Source organism: Lathyrus oleraceus, chromosome 5, assembly GCF_024323335.1.
Source record: "Lathyrus oleraceus cultivar Zhongwan6 chromosome 5, CAAS_Psat_ZW6_1.0, whole genome shotgun sequence".
In the NCBI taxonomy this organism is placed as follows: domain Eukaryota; kingdom Viridiplantae; phylum Streptophyta; class Magnoliopsida; order Fabales; family Fabaceae; genus Lathyrus; species Lathyrus oleraceus.
This window is the reverse complement of record NC_066583.1, coordinates 633,826,912-633,844,331: the sequence shown is the minus strand read 5'-3', so window position 1 is coordinate 633,844,331 and position 17,420 is coordinate 633,826,912. Positions and strand designations below refer to the sequence as shown.

Sequence of the window (17,420 nt, the reverse complement as noted above, 5' to 3'; positions counted from 1 at the left end):
ACTTAACTATTTGATCGAGAACTGTGATGTATGTGATCGATGTGAATGAAAATATATAAAATAAAAAATATCAATTTCTTAGATGAATCTCGATTATCATGAAAGATTAATTTTCTAGTTTCATAAAAAGTGACAAATTTTACATGATTGAATCACAATCACTTGATTCTCACACACACAGACAATATTAGCGTAGCATAATTAGAAGGATAGGACAGGACACCTTTTTGGGTGCTATAAAAACCATTCCACACTTTCATTTCAAAATCATGTTATATTTCAATTCCAACTACTCTTCCTTTATTCTTTCCTTGTGTTGTCCTTTCATCTTCTTCTTCTTCTAGTCATATATCATCATGGACAGAAACAATCCCCGCAGACAAGTTGCTGCAATGAAACAGTCACTGTTTGATCAGGTACATCTATATATATATATACAATGTTATTCTTCATTCATCCTATTCATGGCTAGTTATCTTACCAAAGTAATGAAATATGCAGGGACTTCTTGATGAACAATTTATCCAACTTGAAGAATTGCAAGATGATGCTAATCCTAACTTTGTTGAGGAAATTGTCACTCTTTACTACCGTGATTCATCCAGGCTTATCTCTAACTTGGAACAGACACTGTAAGTTTACTATATTAATTCCATTAATTAATTGTTGTGAGTATTTTTAATCTAAATTGTTGTGATTTGTGTGGTTGTGGCAGGGAGAGGAATCCATTGGATTTCAACAAGTTGGACACAATCATGCATCAGTTTAAAGGAAGCAGCTCAAGGTATATATAATGATGAGCTAAGGTGTAAAGTATGTTAGTTGATTGAACAATGATTTTAATGAATAATGATTTGCAGCATTGGGGCGAAAAAGGTGAAAGCAGAATCGAGTCAAATTAGAGAATATTGCAGAACAGGAAATGCAGAAGGGTAATGTAACTTTCATTAACAAAACACATTCAATGCCATTTATTCATGGAAAATGATTGTTAACAATTGTTGTTGTTACATATTAATGAAGGTGTAGGAAAAGCTATCAACAAATGAAGAAAGAATATGTAGCATTGAGAAAGAAACTTGAAAATTACTTTCAACTAGCTAGGCAAGCTGGACCATTGGAGAGAGCATGTCGCCCAAAGTAAACAACACCTTATATAAATATAAATATATTCAAGGCATGGAAATGTAAATTGCTGAATTTTGTACAACAAAACATGTTCAGCATTCACCAATAATATATATGAGGACTTATGTTTTTTTTTAATCAAAAAGTGATGTTGTAGGAATCCTGTTATGGAGCTTTATAGAGTTTACTTTATACTATCACTAGACAGAGCAAATTGCGTCGCATCATTATTCTGTCAGTCATCAAAACCGTTCTCTTTCTTCTTCTTTTTCTTGCAAAATTGCGGCGGTTGCAATGCTTACTGTGCTATTTGGGGTCTTAATTTATTTTTTCAATTATTATTATTTATCTTTACTAATAGCATAGCACGTTCTTAATAATCAATTATTCTCCAAAGTTTATATCTGATTTGAGGAATTAATATCTCTAATTAAATTGGTCTAATGGTGGAGGTTTGGGTCTTGAGAATATGCTCTTCTCAAAATCTTGAGTTTGAATTTTATTATATGCTAAGGATCTTTGTATTGGGTCAGTCTATACAGAGTTTTGTTTGACTTTAAACAGAATTCCGCTAATAAACAGTGAGATTGATCCTCTTAAATTAATTGATTACAAGATATGATATCAAAATTTTAAAAAAATATCTCCAATTCTATATAGAGGATATTGATTTATAAAAATAATTATTAATAATTAATTAATATTATTATATTTACATAGGTCTTAACTCTTTTATCTCCGACTTCTTTTAGTAATTTAAGTCAATTGTTCTCATCCCTAAAATTTATGTTAAATGAACGATAAAGAAGAAAAGTTATCAAATGATAGTTATTTTAGTGGTGATTGACGTTTGATTTGGTAAGGAGGACTGGTTCGATTCCTAACCATTATATGGTGAGAATACTGAAACTACTTGATAACAGAACTAACTTTCAAACCAGATTAATCATTCCAATAGACCAGATTTCAATCATGAAAAACTATGTTTCATTTTGAAGAACACCAGGAGTAACTGATATTTGAAATGTGAAACAAAAATAATTGCAACTCTTAAAAGATATAAATGATATGAATTATGATGAATGCAACTAAATTTATGGAACTGATTTTATTAGAATCTTACTTAGCTTGTACGCCTCCGGCCACACTTATAAACAAAAAAAAAAAATTGATTTATTGAATAAATAATGTATATGATAATTATTATATATCATATACAACATATATTGAATGAATAAATTGGGACTAGAGAGTGTAACTAAATTTAATTTATTAGACTAAAGAAGGTTGACTCGGTTGGCAAGGAGTTGACTTATACACCAAAAGATCGTGGGTTCAACTTTCTCTGGCAATGTGAGTACATTCTTTGGGTGTAATATATAAGTATCTCTCTAAACACTCTTTGAACCTTAAGGCCTACCATGATCTACTAAGTTCCCGAAGCCTAACTCACCTAAACTTTTACTTAACCAAAAAAGTTTCCAAAGCCTAACTCAAAACTTTTACTTAATCAAAAAGATTAATTCTTTATCATTATCATTGTTATTATTATGTCAATGTATGATGAGTATTAAATCAATATCACTTATGCTATTATTTTGACTATTTTTTTTCATTGCAATAGACGTGATAATATGGTTTACCAAATACTAGATCATTAGTATAACCAAATGATAGTTTCTTAATTCAACAATTTGACAGAACTTTACGAGTCGTTAAAGTCTGTTCATGTTATAGTCGAAATATGCTAGATTATTAACATGTCGAATTGAATATGTTTATTATACCAAATTGTTTAAATATTTATTCTCTAAATTAATTTGTGTAATAATAGACCTATAAAAATCAATTAGTTTAATATATTAATCTTCTTATAAATAGTATACTAATCACTCGTCATTGTATAAGACAAATCTTAACGATAACATTTATAATATTGTTTCAAAGATAAAATAAAGAATAACAATTTTTAACCAATTTCATTATTTATTTTTTTAATTCCGGCATCGTTTTCACATGCCATCTTTGGCGGTATTGTTAATGACCCTGATCTAAATTAGCACAATTTTGTCAAAGCAGCATATTTATCTCTATATTTCACTCATTTACCCCATATTCATCCACCTACAATCATACAAAATGTTTCAACAGACAGTTAACATATTTCATAGTTGTGAATCACGTAAAAAAATCGACTCAACTAATTGCTACAAATACATACCAATAAAACTTACAACCTCTATATTTACAAGAAACTATCAATAATAATTGACTCAACAAGTGTAAAATTTAATTCAAAAAACTTTGGGTGAAAAGAATCACTAATAAACAATGCTCAAAAGCATGCATTTCCGGTAGCTGGTTTAAAACTTCATAACTGAAGACTTCGGGATGATGCAATAGCCGCCCTGTCAAATGGTCATGCAAATATGAGTAGAAGAAGCAAATATAACAGTAACTGCAACAGATAGAATTGTAAGGATTCCTAAAAAAACATGAAGTACTAACCATGCTTGCCGACATTTGACAGCTTCATTGCGAACAGATCTCTTTGTATCATCGAGACACTTTGGTATTGCCCGTAGAACCTGATTTTCAACATGAATAGTATGAAGAATAACAAATAGGCATCAAAGTCAAATGTTTCCAAAAAATAAAAATAAAAAAGAGATGAATGCAACAAAAGGCTTGACAAAGACATTTAGATCTCTTATTAGAAAGTAAACCAAAAAAGAGATTGAATGCAACTAAAGGCTTGACAAACCTGTGATCTCAACGGATATATACGCACATGGGGAAGCTCAGATAATGCAACAAGACATTGAATAGCTGTCTCCCGAACAAGCTGCACAAGGGGAGAAGAAGAAATCCATCATTATTAATTTTGATGGCTTTAAATAATTAAGATTGCAATAATGTTATGACGGGTCTAAAGGTTATGGAGGGAATTCTTGAGCACGGAACCATCAAGTATTAGATTAGTTTGAGAAACACAAGCGCTTTTGAAGCAGCTTGTCTTTTAACTGAGACACGAGTTTTTGTCGTATCTAAGTTACAACCAGAAATAAATAACCAGGAGGTCAGGCATGTCTTGCTGGTAAAATAAAATGTTGAAGAGGCAGTGAAGTTGCTGATACCGTCTTATGAGGGTAGTCCACAAGCTTAATTAGACCACTGATGATAATATGTGCATTCTCAATGACAGCTTCTTGTCCTGCATGTATGAAAATAGTTTTATATAAGACAGCATTTAAAGGCCATTCTTTTTTCTACTTGCCAAAGATTACATGATTGTCATCATCTTCATCCCAACACAATTATGACTAGCATGCTAATACTTTGTGGAAACATGAGTCGAGCTACATAAAGTATCAAGTGTACCGGCAAGGAACACACTAGTATTTGCAAATAACAATATTGCACAAAAATCTAGCAACAGGTGCAATGGCAAATGATTGTGAAAATCCATACTAACATTGAAACCGATCCTTCTTATGACTCAGTTTCTTTCCCACAAGGAAACCATAAAAAGAAAATGTAAAGGTAAAATAAATTGAATCACAGTATGAGAACCTAAAATTTACAATATACCATAGCCTTGAAAATCAGATAACTTAAATACTACAGCCATTGTAATTACCATTTTTCTCAGTCAACATCCCAGATAAAACTAGCAACAAACCGTACAAGATATCTTTATCTTGGATATCTTCAGTCAACATAGACAAACAATCAAGAAGAATTGGTATGAGCTGCGAAATTTACAAGGAAACAAAAATTCATTAGATGAAAGATAAATGCAAGATATGTAATTACTGATAGATAAAATTTCGGAAACTAACCTTTTTAGCTTCATTCAGTATAACAATCAGTGGAGTGTCAGATATGACATGTGCAAAGGCTCGTAACAGTAAAGACCTGAAATTGTAGAAATAGCAGTTTATATATTTGTGAGGGCAAAGGAGACAATATATAGCACAACTCCAAGTTAAAATAGCTGTCACAGCACATTGGCAACTTATTACTACTGCATGTTTGTGTATAGGGTAACTTAAGACAATGGACACAGACTAGTTATTACACTAAAGACAATTGGAAAATAGTGAGTTTTAGAGTGCGCAGTACATCTACCTGGACAATGAAGAATCAGATCTTGAGATCAAGTGCTGAAAGATTGGCATCATGGAAGAGAAAAACCTCTGCTTATATAGAGGCCGTATTGTCGCATGAAATTTTCTGTTCAAACAAACTTCAGCATCACTCATAAGAACATGAAAAGCATCCGCAGCACATTTCCTTGCCAGAGGATCCCATTTCTGCTCTTCAGTATTTTCATGTGAACCTTCAATCAAAGGCAAAGAACTCTTTCTGTCTGATACTAAGCACTCTGTAAATATCATAGTGATGTCTTTGATCTTTTCGTGACCGCGCAGTAGCAAACCTTTTCCAATCCATGAGAGCCCACAAATGGCACTGGTTTGAAGCAATCTATCATTTGCCATGCCCAGGCAAAAATCAGTAAGAACCATTTCATTCCCATTACTTCCATTACATCTCCGGAACATATTAGTACTAGAAAACTGTATTTTTGTGTTGAATATAATATCAAGTGCTTCTTCCAAGGTAAATTCACCAGATTTCTCCGTATCATTGGATTTTGAAATGAGTTTGTTGACTATAGAACCCAAAGCCTGTGCAACTGGAACTAAACCCCTGAGGGTTATTATAAAAAGATGCAGAAGCCCTCTAATATTTGGAACGTGGGTTTTAGCGCGAAGTGCAATAATTACTGATGTAAATAATAAAAGTATCCCTTCATCCCTAGGGGAAATGTCATATTTTCCAAGAGTTAATGGCGATCTTTCTACATCATTAAGCTGAAAGTTGGTATGTGACAATAGTATACTGTAAGCTTTCTGAATTATAACATTTTGACTCTCTACCGAGCAACACCCAACAGAAACTTTCATCGCTGTCATCATTGCATCAAGAAGACCCTGCAGTACAGGCAGGAAAAATCAATATTACTACTCTAATTGTCTCTATTTTATTGTGTTCAAATAATAATTGGTACTGGATTTTAACTATATTCAAAATAATTAGGGAACATTAATACACAAATGTCAGTTAGATTTACTTTTTCCTCAAATGGAGAACTAAAATCCATGCAATTTCCTGCTTGGCTCCAAATCTCCACAGCAAATTGCACTACAAACTTTTCTGCACCCCCATGTTCATGGATCCTGCCCAGATTCAATTCAAAATATCAAATACATCAGAAATTTTGTTGTGAACAGTTGATAAACTGAAAGCACTATTAGTCTATCCATTATTTTGAATACAGAATGTCATCTATTATTATATCATGGTTAAGGAAACTCATAGTCACAACAAATTGAAAATAATATGTAAGCCCTGAAGGGCTGAATACCATGGAAGTAGCTTGCAAGAATAGCACTCCAAAAGCTGAACAGCAGTTTCAATAGACTGTAAACTTTTATGGACCTAGATGATCAAATACCAGAAAGTTACAATAATATCCAAATAAGTAGAGACGCAATATTATAATAAAGAAAAAAAGCAGGCAGTGACAAAATAAGCGCAAGAACTTCCTATAAGTGAGATGACATATTACATGAAGCCTTGAACACAGCAAATAGGTTATTGAATACATACATAGACCTCAGATAGATTGGCAAATATAGCTCCTTCCAGCCCTTGAAGAATTGTAAGCATATTTTTCATGCCAGTCATGCCTATATCAGATAATGCTTCTACTTTGAGTGAAAAAGGTAGAGCAATATCATCAAGCGATAGTAGTTCCATAATTTTGTCTACAACAAAACTCCTGTAGCTCATAGCTTTTTCAGACTCACTGAAGTTTTGAACAAACGAGCCAATATGAAATAATGCTTTCAATGTGGCATTCCATAGTACTGTTTTGTCAAAATCCTCTATGATAATTGACATGAATTTCTTCAAAATATTCTCAAATGTTGATTTTGGTATTGGGAAAACATCTAGATGAAACATTGCCAGAATCAGCAAACCCTTCACTGTATATCAGCATCAAAAGAAAAAAAGAAATCAGCAATGTGAAGATATAATAAAGTAGCAAGGCATTGAATCAAACAGATATGATGATTTATTTACAAATGAGAGACTGGACAGGATAGAAAAATTGTTCCAGGTTTGATGTTAAAAATCAGAAGACAAAACAATCCTATAATGAAGTACAGGACAAACTCTAAATTTTATCAACAAACCATAGAGACTTTTATTTATCTCTCCTCCCTCCCTCCAAAGGTTATTGCAAAAACTTTCACATTATTTTGTTTGTGTATTGTGCATTGACCACCAAGCAATATACATGGCAAAAATCAAAATGTCCGTTGTGATTCACCATAGCATGTGTCTCTGTGTGCATCAAACATGCATCAAACATACCGGTAGTATCCTTCAGAGTTACTAATTCCAGATAGCGGAGCAAAACGGCCGACCCCAAAAATGGGAGAGCGGGACAACTTTATGGACTAATTATACGAATAATCTACCTATATATGTAGATTAAATAACTTTTTAGACTAATTATATGAATAATCTACATATATTAATCCCAGAATCAATATATTTTAAAAGAAAGGGAAAAAAACAATGATATGAAAGAAAAAACAACCTGAAAACGAATAGAAAAACAATGAATGGAGAAGAACAGGATAGAGTACGAAATAGAAAAGTAGAAAACAGAAGTAGAGAAGAAGAAGAATAGAGAGAAGCTTGAAGCAGTTGAGGCGGAGGAGTTAGGACAAGACAAGCAGCGAGCGAAAAAGGCAAGATGCAGTGAACAGAAGAAACGTGATGGAGAAAGGTGAAAACCCTAATGAGAGAGGAGAAAACACGAAGGACTATAATAAATTTTCCAATTTTAAAATTTATTAAGGGTAAAAAGGTCTTTTCGCACTCCAAAAAAATCCTAAAAGCAGAAAACCGCTTCGGGCCAGGAAGCGCTCCGCTCCCACAACCTACTACCCCCGCTTCCCCGACCGCTATCCAAAACTTGGATGCGTGCCGCTCCTCCGTAGCGAAGGGTTGCCACACCGGGAGAGAATCCCGGGATAGCACCTGGAGCGGTCACTATTAATAACTCTGGTATCCTTAAAAAAATAGCGACTACAGAAATGTAACAAGATACTCTAATTTGGAAGTTCATCGGGAACCATCAATGAATAGATACCCCTAAACCAAAGAGTGAGAAATTGGTACAAAAATTAATCAGATCTCTGAAGAATTCTTCATACAGCCTAATTGCAACTTATTTATTCTGACTGCAGTATGTCAACAGCATACAGCAATTCAGAATTACATCAAACAGAAAAAAGGCAATAATTAATATGGTCAGGGCATGATAAATAATAAATAGGAAGGGGCACTTCAGCAGATGGGGCTGCTTTGGACGGAAACAAGTGAAATCTGCACCTGACATGTTAAAATGCTACATGCTGTTCTCTTCAGCCAAAGGAATAATGGCATATCTATATGTATGACAGATCTGGAATCTAGTATAAAATATAAAGAAAAAAAACTAGGTTTAGTGACAAGAAATCTCTGTCACACACCAGAAATATTTGCCAGGTTGATTTGAGAAAAATGAATTATACGGAAAAAAAAAAACCTTGGGCCTGATTGATTTGAGAAAACATTTTCCTTTTGCATTTCATGCTTTAATTTTTAGTTGCAAAATTGTCACCTTGTATTCACCATTTCATGCACAAATCATTTTAAAACAAGAAATAGAGTGAAAAAAAGGTGGCAGTTTAGTAATGAAAAGTGAAACAATAAATGAAAATAGAAAATGTTTTATATAACCAAATAGACCCTAGGATTCTTTTGGTGTTTTTGTGTTGTCTCCCTTTTCCAATACATGACTCATTATATCAGAATCTTCTTGACAATCCAAAAGTCTGTCTATGATCAACTCTTTTGTAGAGATTTCTAAATCCAAAAAAAACAATGCAGATCCAATCCAAGATCACCTTTTTTTTGCTCGGTGTTGTGTTCTAGCTCAGAAAGACAAAAACAAAAGCCCGCTTATGTTTGCAATGTAAGGTGTAGCTAGTTTTTGTTGGAATGGCCAGTTAGTGAATCTTGGGGAACACTGACAGAGTTTTCACCTTGGAGTATTTTCTTATGAATGGCATTTTAAACTTTTTGACAGTAATAAGGTCTTCACTCGCAACCTTTAAAATTGTTCAGCTTATCATACAAAAGAGGAAAGACCCTTTCCTCAAAGTTCTCTTGTTCTTAGATTTGCCATGGTAAAAAAATTGTGATTAGGTTTCTCTTTGGTATTCATCTCTAAGTAGTTTCAAGGATATTTCTATTAATGATAAGTAGATTGGAAACCTTTGCTGCATTTTTTAGCCACTTTGCCCTGCTGTTTCATTTTTCACATTACTCTATCAGACGGTCTCCATTCTTACAAAAAAAAATTCATCTTCTTATCAAAATTAATATTACGTCACGAGTGCATGATACCATTATCCCAGAATTGGGGTCAGGTCTAACTCATCCCTACAAAACCGGCATGTAGGGTGAGGATTGCACTCACTTATAAACTCAACACAGGTCATATCTCTAAGCAATGTGGGACTAAATCCACCCCTTCAAACCCAACACAATGAAGGTGTTGGAGGCTGCAATGAAAGCAAGCCAAATGCCGCAATTAAGGCGACTAGGGGCAGACCGCAATTAAGGCGGAAATTCCAACACATTATTTAAGAGGAGTGCCACTTAACAAAATACAATTAAAATTCTCAAAAAGAAACAAAGACGGTGTATGTAGATGAAAATGTTAAACTAAATAAATAAAAGAGCAATCACCTCCAATGTATATATCAAGATCAGGGGGACATCTGTCATCACTTACTGCTAAGACTGAACCAAAGGCATTAAATAGAACTGCTGAGAAACTATGAAGTATGGTGCAATATGTCCCATGTTTTTCCTCAGACAAAGTAACTAATTCCCTGCATCCTGCAAGTAGTTCTATACAAAGATAGAGGAATCCGAAGTTAACACTTTGTGAGGCAAAATTACCACCATTTTGCAAGCCATCGGTGTTACTAGCAGAAAATCCCAAATTATCCATCATTCTTGAGAGAAGACTTTGAAACACGGCATTGCAGGAAGGAATGGAAGTCTTGGCAGTAAGATAGAGAATGCGACCAATAGCATGTAATTTCTTCTTTTCTTGTACAGAAATAGTGTTGTAATTCTCATAAGAGGAAATGTTATTGATAATAAAATTGACATCCTCGTCATCAATTATCAAGCTAATTAACTGACTGCTATTTTGCACAATAAGCTCTTGAAGGAGGGACAGAGCTTCAATTACAACTTCATTCTTTGGAAAGTCAATACCATCTATGGGTGCTAGACTAAAAGACAAATCTGGCTCACCCAAGTAAGTATTTATGGTGTCTTTTAATGAAGACCAAATAGCCTTAGCATATTTTGCAATTCTCTCAGATCCATACTTGACGGAGCAAGCTCTAAGATATTGTAAGGAATCAATCTGAATGTATAGAAAATCAACACATAAGAAACTATAAAATGATATTGGTTTTTTATATAAAAAAAAGCATGATGGTTATTATGCAAATATTTAGAATGAAATGTATAATTATAGTATAAAAACACTAACCTTTGCTGAATGTAGTGAAGAAGAAAGTTTCTCAAGAAACAGAGGAATAACAAATGGTTCAAAAACTGGTGTAGAAGAGAATGCATGCTGCAGAAAATTAAAATAATTTGCTCATTGCGAAATAAAACACAACTAGAAAAACATATACTCAATTTTTTATATGCAAAATATATAATAATGTGTCAGATTTCAATTGCATTTGAGATATATCGAATATGCTCTTCCATTTACTGATGATAGTAAGCCTGTGTTGCATGACGTGAATCCCATGCACACATGTACATACAACACACATGAATGTATATTTGCATTTTGCTTCCTTTTTCAGGTAAAGGAAATAGGATAGGAGGACCATGAATCAGCCGAAAAAGGACAACAATAAGCAACAAATTTTCTCAAGACAACCACATCGATCTAATAAATATCTATTGATTGTACAGTCGCTTCTAAATCAATGAACCTTTAAATCAAAGAAACACCCATGGCTACTGATATTTGAAAATCCCAGAGTACTCGCTACCACACCATATGAAACCAGTGTAGCAGCTTCTAACTTACACTATACATAACTTCTACATACAAAAACCTAGGTAGAAAAGCTTGGCTTATCAATGGTACTGGACATTTCCAGATAATGAAGAGAGCATTTGCATGCTACTCGGTATTGCTCAGTTCTCTCCGCCTATCTTCCACAAAAACAAAGAAAATGGAATCCCGGCATTGAAGTTCCATCATGGAAAAGCATTTCAAATGAGAAAGCAGGAACAAAGATCAAGTTCTATTCTCAAGAAAGCAACATAACTATATATGGATTTTGGTAATTAATCAAAACTCTTATGCAAAACTACCCCAGCGGCCTTTTAAGTTTGATCCTTTTCCCAAACTGGTCTTTAATGTTGCATTATGTCTGCATTACCGGTCTTCTTAACAAGTTCCGTTAAAAATAAGCACGAGTGACATTTTAATATTCACATAGACATATCATGTTTGTCAATTTCCTTTATCCCTTCACTTCTTCATTGTTAAATCTAAATTCCCAATTCTAAAAACCTTAGAACCAGAGTGCCTAATTTTTTTGCAGCAAATCAAAGGTTCGTACCCAGAGGAGTGAGTCATTTAACTCCAGTGTGAGCCGGTGACGAATGGACACCTGAACATAGTTCATCTCTAGTTGTGGAACACAAGTTGTGGTTCGCACGGTCACAAATGTAACATAAAGGTCAACAATGCAATAGGAGCATAACTTCAAGGTTGATGGTGCAAACAACATGTAACATAAAGGACCAACTCGGAAAATAAAACTTAAAGGAGGAAGAATTATTTAATCATTATTAGCCTCAATGCTATTTGATTTTATATTTATTGTATTTTATTTTAATCCCTTAAGTTACTCCTTAATTTGTGGAGTGTATGTACTCTCTCCTATAAAAGAGCACTTTTTCTTTGGAATAAACATGCTCTGAAATTAGAGTACTTTCTACAAAGGACCAATCTGGAAGAAAAAAAAGTTAAACTTAAAGGACTGCAAGCCTAATTTTGCCAATATCTTTAAAAAAAAAGCATTCAACTTGAATCCCAGCAATTTTAGCCGACACTATTTGTGTTAAAAAAAGTAAGGAAGAGCAAAGAAAATCATAAAAATGTTCTGCTCTAACCTTCAATTTCATATTCAGAAATTAGTCAAAATGAAAACTGAATAACATGGTTTAAAATTTCAGAGGTTCTCATTAATGACTGAATGACTAATTATAAGAAAGTACAATGACTGTAAGCACCGCAAAGTCTGGACAAAAGTTGCACGTACCATCAGAGTTCTTGACAGGTCATCTCTTTGCACATGAGTTTCCCCACCGCTTGGCTGGTAAAGAAACAAAGATTGCAAATAAATAGCAGTGAGAATAGATATTTTGGGAAAAACTTCACATCTTTCAGTCTTCCAACATTGGTACTCAATATATAATGACATATCCACATAGGTGAAAAACAGGTAGATGCATTCATACAAACCAAATTGCTAGTGTGTGGCTCCTATATGGTCATTGACCAAGTGATGTATAGCAATCAGAGTGCATAAATGGAAGATGTTGAATTGAGAAGTATATGTGAAAAGTTAAGCTTACATGTGTAAAGTGAATGGGAAAGTAAGGTTCTAAAATATCAAAAATATCTTTAGCAAAGCTTGCTAGTAGACCAGATGGATCGGGATATATATGTGCCAAAAACTCGACAATATGAAAAGCAAGCATTAAACATTCTGGATCCTTTTCTGTATCTATGGCTTCACAAATTCCATAAACAAGGTCCTCCTCCTACAAGAGAGTCAAGAACAAATGTGTTATAAGAGAGCCATAAGCAGAAAACTTAAAATAAAGAACAATTATGAGTACAAACAGGCTCCATTATAGAGTGTAAGTTGTACGTTGACCATTATATTTTCGTTCTTTTTAGTTGGATAACTTAACCTCTGCTCTTATACTTCACTATGTCATATTCATAACAATATTTGTGTATATTAAAAAAACATTAGATTGAGTAAATCCAACATTCTATGCAAAAATGGAAAGTTACACTTTTATATTCAAATCATTCACGAAAATGGTTTAGCATTTCTAGAATTCACATATTTAAAACATATCAGTTGATTTTTTTTCTCCCTGAAAAATAGTGATTGTATAATGAAATGGGACTGTGATAAAGCATTAGGGAATAAGTAGAAATAGTCTGTTTTAAACAATCATGAGAAGAAAAGGACAGTATAGTTGAAGAAGAGGATAAGATATTCTACTCAACATGGACAATATACATGGTATGTAACAATTAAATTCATGGTGACAAAACATGAGATGCCGCAGCACTAATGAATAGGCTGTACTACGACCAGTCCGACTTATATTTGCAGTTTGCTTCATAATCATAACTATGCTCTCTTCAATTAAAGCCATACTGAGAAACTGGTTGATTATAAGTTGTATATACAAGTGGAAGCAGAAGGGAAAAGGGAATGGCACTTGTATGTTAAAACATAACAGATCTGAAGATACATTTTTCGTAGTCACAATATATTTCCTTTTTGGCTTTATTCATTAGAAGTTTAGGGAAGCAAGAGGACTACCAATGAAGCAACCGCGTCGGCATGATGTTCTAGCAGGCTAACAATTAGTTCAAAGCATAGCTGCAGTATTAAAACAGAGAAATTAAAGGTCAGATGTTTGGTGAATATAGCTTACATGAAGTTTAAAAAAAAGGGGGGGTATAATTGCATAATAACTGCATGCTAATGTTTACCAATTAGGACCAATCAACTTTGAGACTGATTAGTTAAGAAAATTTAACCAATGTATAATAACTTCAAATGTTCATTGTTATTTGAATGAGAGGTCTTTTCCTCAATGTATTTTCTAATTTACAGAAGCAGAATCAAATTTATTTGCCTTTTTGCAACTTAAATAATTTACCTTCCTGTCATACTGTCCTAAAGATTGAACTTGCAAGTGTAGTAAAAAAGATTGGGCAATAGCTTTGGCATCACTACCAATTACCATACCCACAACACTTTTCCTCCTTATCAGTGCCAAGCAACCCACAAGTGCACCTCGTACTGCTTGCCAATCTGCCTGATTATAAATAATATTATATAGTTTGTTCTTAGAAAGTATCATGGAAAAATTATACATCATTAAATAGGTTATAGATCATCAATCACAACACTTCATGAATTCAAAATGAACAGCCATCCGTAATCCAGTTTAATCAGCAATGCTCAAGGTTCAAGCACAAGAATTTCATAAATATCAAAACATCAGACAATTAAGAAAGCTACCAGACTTAATTTAATGCAGCAGAGGTTCAGTAAATTTTTTCAAAATAATAATAAATTATAAATGGACTAGATTAAGGATTGAGTCTCGCAATACACAGACTCAGTATGGTATGTGTATGGAAGGGTCATAGTAATTACAACACGAAAAAAGGATCCAGAATGGATTCAACTCAATTTCAAATATCAATCCAATCCAGCCAAATATCAATCTCTGTGATATGGAATATGGAAGTAGATGGAAAAGGAATTGCGAGAAAAAACACAGGGAATAATAAAACCATCGACAGAAACTAACAAGAACAAAAAAAAATTTAAAAAAAATTCTCCAAACAAGAACTTAGAAAACTAAGCCGTATATAGCAAAATAAATATTTATACTAACCATTCTTTCCTTGAAGAACCCAACCAAGCTGTGTATGGTTTCACTATTAAGATATTTTGAGTGAATACGAGTAAGCACCTCTGCCAGAAGAAGAATTCCTGAAGAATATTTTCACGAAGCCAATCACTAATAAGAGCATAATCCAAAGCAAAATATATACTACTAAATTCTTACATCCATGCACACACAAACACACATGTGAATGGTATTCGTATGCTATCTCTATGCCCATATAGATATTAGATAGCAGAGTCGTCAATAGCGGCATCATCCCGCTATAGCGGAGCGGAGGCCGGCCGCTATCGGAAGAGCCTTAGCGGGGCAGAACACTATAGCGGGTAAATACCTGGTAGCAAGGTCTGAGTGGTTCCCGCCCCGGAGCGGTTTCTGTCCCGCTATCCTTTTCCCCTCTGAAAAATCAAAATTACCCCTTAAATGTAAAATGTTTTAAGGGTAATTTTGAGTTTTTCAATCAAAATTTGAGTCGAAATTCAACCCTAACCTTCCTTCAGGGACGTTTGTGCACTTCACTCGTTCCAAAGAAAATACCACAAGTTCCTCCCTCACCTCTCTTTGCACTGCGTTCTTCGCTTGGCACTTCATATGTTTATAATTATTATTCATGTGATTTGTCTAAAAGATGATCAAATAGAGGCCATCACACTACACACTGTCCCGCTATCTCATTTTTGGGGTCAGCCGCTCCGCACCGCTATCCGGGATTGACTACTTTGTTAGATAGTACAGACATTTACACAAGTACATATAAATTGTTAACTTGTACAAAACTTTAGTATAAAAATCAAGCTAAAGTGAATTCAATCGAATGCTACTTCGGTTGTGTGATGAGTTCGAATAAAATAACCACCTACATAGATGTAGATCATTCACAACAACTTTTGTTTTGCTACCTCATTCATGACCAGACAGAGATTGTTATATACAATAAAAGTTCGCAAAATAAACAAAAGGTACCTCTTGAACGAATAACTGCATCTGTTGAAGTCAAATACATATCCAACCCTATAACCTAAAGTTTACAAACAGGAAAAACAAATCAAGCCAATAAATAAAAACATAAATTAAGCAAGCATGAATGAAAAAAAGGGATAAATCAATTTTTGTTTTTGTTTTTCTGTTCAGAAATTTTAAACACATACAAGTGCTTCTAGAGTTAAAGCATTGGTCTTTATCAATAATCCAATTGAGTCCAAGCTTGCAACCTGCAGGGAACAGGCATTATTAGCAGAGAAACAGTTTAAATTGAAGTATTCATGGACGAACGGGGAGTGGGAGTGAACCTGGTGAGTTGGAATGGAAGAAGAGGCAACGTAGGACTCAATGTGACGAGCTAATTGATTGGTTTCCGCCATTGATGATGATTGAAAGAGAATTGAAGGTTTTAGAATTCACAGTTTTGGGGAATTGAGAGTTGAGTATTTTAGGGTTTAAGGATATTCGTAACTGCAGTGTACTGTGTGTGTTTGGATAGAAACGAAGTGAAGGGAAATAAAGTAGAAAGAGAGAAAATGCGAGGAAAGTAATATAAAAGAAAAAGTATCTACCCATGTTTTGTTGACCAATTTACCTCGAACTTACTCTTATATCCGAAATTTTTACTCAAATACCTCTATTTTTCAAAATTAATCCTAAAATAATCCCGTTTACAAAAAAAATCTTAAACTACTCAAGTTTCAAAAAAAATATAATACGTAAGGCATAGACGTCAGACCAATTGACGTCTATCTTTAAACTTTAAGTGGAGGCGCCAATTGGATTGGCTACAGCACATGGTACTACCAATTCAATTGGCGCCCATGTGTAAGTCGGAAGAGGAGACGCCAATTGGTTTGGCACCTCAGTGTAACGTGCAGTTTTTTTTTATAAATAGAGGTTGTGTGAGTCATTTTTCCACATCTCATTTTGTCATATTGCAAACATGTTTAGTGTTCGTCGTCGCTATGGAAAAGTGATTTATTCGAGAGACAAGCCTCCGATGTTAATGCTCTTCTGGAATATCTGTAGTTTCGATCAACTGAATAGGGAACCGGTTCGTTGGTTAGATGGAAAAATATCAAAAGAGGACAAATTTAGAAGTATTGAGAGACTCGATAGTATATTTGGTTGGATACGAGTCAAAATTGATAAGGATGTTAGGGAAATGATGTTTGGACGAGATGACATCAGTTTGATTGTTGTAATCAGTTAGAGATGTTTTATTTTAAGTTGGCTTATGTTGTAGTGATGTTTGTTGTTAACTTTGTTATAACAAAAAGATAATGATATATAAAAATCCAAGATTACAAAAATCCAAGGTTATAAAAAGATTATGATGCAGATGTTGCTCCTAGATTGGGACATTTGTTCTTATTGTGTCCTGGTTGACG

At 33.9% G+C, this 17,420-nt stretch overlaps 2 protein-coding genes across 3 annotated transcripts; one reads left to right on the top strand and one right to left on the bottom strand.

Moving 5' to 3' along the window:
* Positions 1-266: 266 nt before the first annotated feature.
* LOC127083623 (histidine-containing phosphotransfer protein 4) lies at positions 267-1,387 on the top strand. The gene is made up of 5 exons (XM_051023942.1): positions 267-416; positions 502-632; positions 716-784; positions 861-932; positions 1,024-1,387. The coding sequence occupies exons 1-5, from the start codon at positions 357-359 to the stop codon at positions 1,142-1,144; spliced, it is 453 nt and encodes a 150-aa protein (XP_050879899.1). The 5' UTR covers positions 267-356; the 3' UTR covers positions 1,145-1,387.
* A 1,806-nt stretch (positions 1,388-3,193) lies between these two features.
* Positions 3,194-16,540, bottom strand: LOC127087425 (MMS19 nucleotide excision repair protein homolog). Of its 2 annotated transcripts, XM_051028316.1 has the most exons (20): positions 16,335-16,540; positions 16,194-16,256; positions 16,009-16,063; positions 15,034-15,131; positions 14,287-14,445; positions 13,944-14,003; positions 12,952-13,140; positions 12,636-12,689; positions 10,832-10,918; positions 10,009-10,702; positions 6,805-7,184; positions 6,560-6,633; positions 6,266-6,371; positions 5,260-6,125; positions 4,971-5,046; positions 4,769-4,880; positions 4,266-4,342; positions 3,893-3,973; positions 3,637-3,716; positions 3,194-3,536 (listed from the first exon to the last, which is right to left on the bottom strand). In XM_051028316.1, the coding sequence occupies exons 1-20, from the start codon at positions 16,404-16,406 to the stop codon at positions 3,500-3,502; spliced, it is 3,420 nt and encodes a 1,139-aa protein (XP_050884273.1). In that variant the 5' UTR covers positions 16,407-16,540; the 3' UTR covers positions 3,194-3,499. The 2 variants fall into 2 exon arrangements, with proteins under 2 accessions (XP_050884273.1, XP_050884276.1); XM_051028319.1 differs by lacking the exons at positions 16,194-16,256; positions 16,335-16,540 and having other exon boundaries at positions 14,287-14,441.
* Positions 16,541-17,420: the final 880 nt, after the last annotated feature.

Excerpts from the sequence above, each read along its gene's own strand:
- LOC127083623 (XM_051023942.1), top strand. The coding sequence starts at position 357 with ATGGACAGAAACAATCCCCGCAGACAAGTTGCTGCAATGAAACAGTCA. Across the intron at positions 417-501 it reads AACAGTCACTGTTTGATCAG|GGACTTCTTGATGAACAATT; the intron begins GTACATCTATAT and ends TGAAATATGCAG. Across the intron at positions 633-715 it reads TCTAACTTGGAACAGACACT|GGAGAGGAATCCATTGGATT; the intron begins GTAAGTTTACTA and ends TGGTTGTGGCAG.
- LOC127087425 (XM_051028316.1), bottom strand. The coding sequence starts at position 16,406 with ATGGCGGAAACCAATCAATTAGCTCGTCACATTGAGTCCTACGTTGCC. Across the intron at positions 16,064-16,193 it reads CTTTAACTCTAGAAGCACTT|GTTATAGGGTTGGATATGTA; the intron begins GTATGTGTTTAA and ends TGTAAACTTTAG. Across the intron at positions 6,634-6,804 it reads CCAATCTATCTGAGGTCTAT|GTCCATAAAAGTTTACAGTC; the intron begins GTATGTATTCAA and ends TTGATCATCTAG.